General features: G+C 31.8%; 1 protein-coding gene across 1 annotated transcript; it reads right to left on the bottom strand.

The window, feature by feature from the left end:
* Window positions 1-1567: 1567 nt before the first annotated feature.
* Window positions 1568-5687, bottom strand: LOC129244788 (uncharacterized). Its single transcript, XM_054882631.1, has 6 exons — window positions 5390-5687; window positions 5158-5302; window positions 4979-5104; window positions 4167-4316; window positions 2007-2194; window positions 1568-1894 (listed from the first exon to the last, which is right to left on the bottom strand). Exons 1-6 carry the CDS (start codon window positions 5521-5523, stop codon window positions 1828-1830), a joined length of 810 nt encoding a protein of 269 aa, XP_054738606.1. The 5' UTR covers window positions 5524-5687; the 3' UTR covers window positions 1568-1827.
* Window positions 5688-6448: the final 761 nt, after the last annotated feature.

The raw sequence follows: 6448 nt of genomic DNA, 5'->3' as shown, positions 1-6448 counted from the left end.
TTTTATTAAAATTTTTTTTATTCTGCCGTATACTAAAGTAGTAGTTTAAAGTAATAAGTTTGTTTTTATTTTATGTTAATATATTTTAATTTATTTCATTTCACTTCATATATTTTTTTTATTAATTTTTGTTTTTGTATTATTGAGTTAAATTAATTTTTTTATTTAAATTATTATTATTTATTATTATTTTGTTTTATTTTGCGGTATACTAAAGTAGTAAGTTTATTTACTACTAATTTATTTTTATTTATTTCATTTCATTTTAAATTTGTTTTATTTTGTTTGAATTTTAGTTAATTTTATTTTATTTTATTTTATTTTCTTTTATTTTATTATATTTTCTTTTATTTTACTTTACTTTATTTTGTTTTATTTAATTTAAATCAATTTAATTTATTTATTTCTTTATTTCATAAAATTTTTTTTGGCTTATTTTATATAATTTTATCTCACTTATAATTTTATTTCTTTTTGTTTTACTTAATTTACTTTTCACTTTCACTTCACATTCTGAATTTCTCTCGAAAACTATTCTTAATTACAATATAAATGCATTTCATGAAAGTTAAAATTTCTTCTGCTGTGCTAGCAATAAATAGTGCATAAAAAATCTAAAAAAAAACGTAGCAAAAACTTTAAAAACAACTTAAGGTCTTATACATATGTAATGAAATTATCCACATTTTTCTTATGCCTATATGCATGTCAAACATAGAAAATATTCATATTAAAAAAAATATCCTTAAAAAAATGCGTTGATCCCATTCCCCCAATTTCTGGGGAACTATTAATAATACAATTAATACTATTTACATAATTATATTATATCTTATAAATGTATTTATTGTTGCATGAAAATGCGCTAATATAATCTACCAATATCCATGTTATCTCAATATATATCTACATAAATAAATAATCTACATATTAAAAATATATCTTACTCTATTATTGGGGTGTGTCCCCCCTAAAAGTGAATACCATTTATGAATATTATTTTCTGGCGATTATAGGCAAGGAACAGCTTTGCGCTATAATGAACAATGAGAACAAAGTATACAAATGCAAGAAATAAGGCATATTCCTTACTACAAATATATTAGTAATTTAATCTTATATATAAATAATCATTTATGAATAGTCTGCATGCTGCATTGATATGTACGTTTACAAAAGAAGTAACATATTATATTACAAAAAATGCAAAAAATTAAAAAAATATAACATAAATAACTCTTATGTATTTTTAGAAATCAATACAAATCAGCTGATACGAGTTAATATGTAAATACTAACTAAAAATAACAAGAAGCTACAAATAAATGTATTAACATGTTAAAATAAATAAAACTTGAAAAGAGGCTCCAAGAAGAGTGTGAAAAAATGTCTATGTATATTGAAAAACCTTCTGAAACAATTAGTATTTTCATTAGAGTCGATTCCAATCGATCAAACAAAAATAAATTGCAGTTTCGAATTATGTTTCACAAGCAATAAAGGCAAATTCGCAACCACTAAATTGTGGCACAGAACTACCAGTAACTAAATGTAAACACACCAAAAATAAATGTTCCGGTGTTATCCAACACTGTTTAATTGCAAACACTTTGAATTTTCATTTCTTATTCATGCACAGACGATATAACTAACATTTAGCAGATACATAACATACATATATTCGTACACCTATACATACATATATACATATTTACATAATATTGGCCCTTATAAACAAGTTGAGATTTCACATAGTTTTCCAAATAACGTCGAAAATCGCACCATAACAGTTTAGTTGCTGTACTCAAAATATGGGCTTTTTTTTTATTAAAGAAACATCGCTCTGTTTTCGGAATAATACGTTCGGTTCTGAGCATTTGTCATATTTGCACAACTAGTTTGAAAAAATTAAAGTTTTTTTTAATAAATAGTATTAAGTATGTAAAATGATTGTGATTGGTCTCCAAATCAAAGTAAAGGCGTTTATTAAATAAATATGTACGCACCATGATTCACCGTATAGACTTAAGCCATTGCCGCCAGCCAAAGCATATAATTTGGCAATCAAGTAGAAGGACATGATCAGCAGCAGAGTCATATCATGGTAGATGATGAGCGCAGCCAGCAGATAGTCATTGATTCGCATTTCAGCATAACGATAGCCATTTATGGTTTGCGCGTGGTACATGAGAAACTTTAACGACATTTTTTGATAAAAAAAGGGAAATTAAGAATCTAAGTTTATGTCCGAGCAAGGGTCGTATATCATATTTCATATTTATTTATTTATTAAAATGAATAATAGATTTTTGCAGACTGATATACAAGTACGCTTACTTGGCGTCCAGTTAAATTAATTAGATAAATAAGAATGTATGGACTGTTGCATATATATATACTATATATAGTAGTGTCAGATCAGAGAATAGAGAACTTTTGGCAAAGTAGCAAATTCACCGCAATTAACTTTGGGGACCCCCACATAGAACAACTGGAAATGCTGTAGGTTACGAAAAGGGATATTGAGCGCTAGTTTTTCTAGGAGGACGAAATCGACAGAGCTCTTTAGAGACAGAGTGTAAGATTAGGAACAAAAGAGTGCGCAAGGAATGCAATCCTGCGATTTAGGGGTTCTTGAGAAGCAATGCTGTACTACGCAATGTGTTAATTTCCAAATATTTAATATTAGCTGAAATCAGAAACTGCGTTTCTTTTCGTAACAAGCAGAGATTTTCGAAAACGCAATATTGCGTATGATTTCGGAACAAGCTGAGTTTCATGCCAAAGGTCCTAAACTCAGTATCATATTTGAGGGATACTACAGAGAGGAGCTTCACTTTACTTTCTAGTAAAAGAAGAGTGAAAATATTTATTAATATTAAACTCAAGACGGTTTCAAGCGCACCAAGCCACAAGATTGGCAGTCAAAAACATTTCAAAAATCAACGTGATTTTATATCAAAATTCAGTGGACTGTAAAACTGTATACTAGAATTTGTTTTTAATTCTGAAATTTGACGACTTTTTTCTAGGTATTTGCAAAAAGTTTGAAACTTCGATTTACAAAGATTTTGTAGAAGGATGAATCATATCTTCATAACAAAAATATTAAAATTAAATAAAAAAAAACACGTAAATTGTCACTAAATCTCTGTGCTACAGTTACGAGGGGGGTTCAATAAGTACCCGTGTTAGTACCCATTTTTTCAAAAACATTTTTTATTCAACATAATTCCCTTTTAGAAAGATACTCTTCTCCCAACGCTCCGGCCATTTTTTAACCCCTCCAAAAAACAGGATTTGTCGAACCAAAATACGCCTCTGTCTGGGCGAAGACTTCCTCGATTGCACTAAATTTTGTTCCTGTGAGCCATTTCTTCATGTTAGGGAACAAGAAAAAGTTGAAAGAGTCAGATCGGGTGAATACGGGGGGTGCGGCGTGAAAGAGCACCTTCTTTTTCGCCAAATGCGGCCGTGTCTCCTTCAATTTTTTGTTAAAACGGTCCAATAATTCACTGTAGTGTTGTGTAGTGATCGTAATTGCTTTTTCTAAAAAATCCATGAGGATTTTCGCATCTCAAAAATTGTTGCTTAGTTTCTGGTGTGTAATGGTGACAACTCGACGCAAAAATGCTTTCAGATCTCGCTTAAGTTGCTCCAAACACTATTTCGAAGCGAGAATAATGTCGTGGACTGGAATGAATTCCTCGGTAACCACAAGGGGCGTCCTGGGAGCTGCTCATCAAAAACGGATGTTCGTCCACGTTTAAATTCGTTGAACCAATATCTAACTGTGATCATAGATGGCGAAACGTCCTCATAGACAGCATCCAAATTTGCTTTTATGTTCTCGCATTTCATCCCATCCAAAACAAAGAGCGATACTGCACTTTTTCCATCTTAGTGAAAATCACGAAACACGTCTTATTCGAATACGAGTAGCTGCCAAATTCAAACTAACCTATCTATCAATCAGTCTGAAATTTGTCATTTGGTAGACAGCAGCACACGATGCTAATACCAATTTCCCCCCCCCGAATGCCCTCTGTCATCAGACACGGGTATTTATTGAACCGTCCTAGTATTTAACACGCTATATATCTATATGAATGGTTTTGCGTCCGATTTAAAATACTTTAATTCGAACAAACCGACGGGATACTCACCATCAGCACTGTTAATAAAATGAATATTGAATAAATGTAAAACGCCACCTTAACGCCGGCCAATAGTTGCATCATCACGAAGAATACTGATGTAATAAAAAATATAACTGCAGCCACAAACATTATCACCACATCCAGTGTTAAATCGTGCTGAAAATAAACCAAACATGTAAAATGCAAAACTTTAGTAAATCAGAAATATACATTTGATTAAAAAAGTTTTTGAACGATCATAACCGCCGATTTATTTTCTAATGTATTCCACGCATTAATAGACAGAGTGGACTTTTGCTTGCATCGCTTTTAGGATTTGGTTTTACTGCCGAAATTGAATTCGCTAATAATTCTTGCTAAAATGCGAATTGCAAAGATTTGGCGACTGACCACCCACCATCATTGGACCACACCCCCTAAATACTAAAAATACGACGGCACGAAAAACGCAATATTGAACTCCAAAACGATAAACGAAGTCTTAACTATTCCTAGTCACGCCACCATTGAAAATATGGCCAAATTTATGAAAACAAATCAAATGACAAAATAAGAATCGAAACATAAACAATAATTAGTACAGAGCTGCTGCTCCCGGTAGCCAATGTTCAAATAAATCTTTTATCGGAGGTATTCATGCCAGTATCTAAATAATAATAATTAGTTTTGAAAAGATTCTTCCCTCTACATCTCCATAAACTTGCCATGCGTGGAAAAAGCAGGGTGCAGCGAGGCCGACGCAAGGGATGGGTTTTCTTAACATCAATATGCAACAGTTCAAAAAATAACAAGTAAAAGTTTCGAAGTTCTCAACTTACGTTAATAAATATACCAAAGAGGATGAAAATCAGGGTCAAGAAAAGCACGACTACTACAGTTATGACGAATAGCGCTAGATTTGGCTCGACAATGGCTCGTGAAAGGCCCCAAGTTGTCATCAGGACCTACAAAGTACAATTTTATTAATTCACCCTTTGTTTCTCACATCTACACTTACGATTATTATTGCTATTAACCAATTTATTGGTGCCGCAAAGCGTAGATTCTCAAAGAACACAAAGGCAGTCACCAGTATCATGCTGATAAAAAGTGCAACGATTGAAATATAGTAGAAATCAGTAATAAAGTCTCGCAATCCATCGCTGTTGAATGAGAAAACAGAAAAGAACCAGTTTGATCTAGGAAGAGAACAAAAAACTTTTCGAGCGCATTATAAAGTGTCTACATACATTGCGATCATGATTATCCATTGAATGATGGAGAGTGCGAAGAAGACTACAGCCAAGGTGTAGACGGTGCAAGCAAATCTCGAACGGTCGTGCTGGTATTGATACAGACGTGATCTATTAGAATCATCCGCCATTGTGCCATTTGGCGCCCAAAAAGCACTGGACAATTTTGTAAATATGCTACTACCAAAAGCTATGTCTTTTAAGAGATGTAAATTAATTTTATATAAATTTAAAAAGAATAAATTATACGAAAATAAACAGACAATTTTTCAAAACAAATATATGAAGTTTATTATTGCGAGTATTCTATACAAAACATAAGCCGAAGTAAAATAAAAAATGAAGCATATGAAAGTTTGTGAAGGTATTCACAGTAGGAGTTTATCGATCCAGAAGTGATGGATCTAAATGGAATGATAATTTAAAGAAAGTTGCTTATTTGCCCTGCTCTTCTCGGCCAACCGCCCCGAATTAGCTGCTATATCATGCACTATAATAATCATTAGAATCGTCCCGTCAAATACTCGATAATTCCCGCATATCACGCATTCGAAAATCAGTTATTGAAGTAATTCATTATTTCACTCATATTTTATTTCTCTAAGCGAATGCGAGTGAAAGGAAGTCACTTTTTATGAGTTACAGAAATGATTATAAGTAATTCGTTTGTTCTAATTTCACTTTCCAGTAAAAAAAATAAACAAAACATACAAAAGAAAGAGAAATTGCATGTTTGTGAAAATTCAACATGAATTTCGTTGGTTAAAAAATCGATTTATTTTTTTTGGTTTATTAATTTCTACAACATCTCAGGAATATTATCCTAAATTTTCAAGTCGATCCGAATAATAAATTAGGAGATACAGTCTTTGGAATGTGTGCGCTCCAAGTCACTTTTATTGTTACTCAAAACTTTAAACGCGTTTTTCTCGTAAACCGTGTTTTCAAAGTCGGTTGTCAAATGTTCTCGAAAACTATTCAACCGATCTTGATGAAATTTTACACAGGTGTTCGAAATACGATTTACTCGTGATTGAACGAAGGATTTTTTTTTTT

The sequence above is a fragment of the Anastrepha obliqua genome, chromosome 4, assembly GCF_027943255.1.
Source record: "Anastrepha obliqua isolate idAnaObli1 chromosome 4, idAnaObli1_1.0, whole genome shotgun sequence".
NCBI lineage: Eukaryota > Metazoa > Arthropoda > Insecta > Diptera > Tephritidae > Anastrepha > Anastrepha obliqua.
Note: the sequence above shows the minus strand (reverse complement) of the source record. Positions and strands in the feature narration are given on the sequence as shown.

What these genes read in the sequence shown, in the direction of transcription:
- LOC129244788 (XM_054882631.1), bottom strand. Translation starts at nt 5,523, where the DNA reads ATGGCGGATGATTCTAATAGATCACGTCTGTATCAATACCAGCACGAC. An exon ending in TGGATAATCATGATCGCAAT is followed by an intron (nt 5,303 to 5,389) that starts GTATGTAGACAC and finishes CTCATTCAACAG; the next exon opens with CGATGGATTGCGAGACTTTA. An exon ending in TCTTTGGTATATTTATTAAC is followed by an intron (nt 4,317 to 4,978) that starts GTAAGTTGAGAA and finishes GTTTATTTTCAG; the next exon opens with CACGATTTAACACTGGATGT.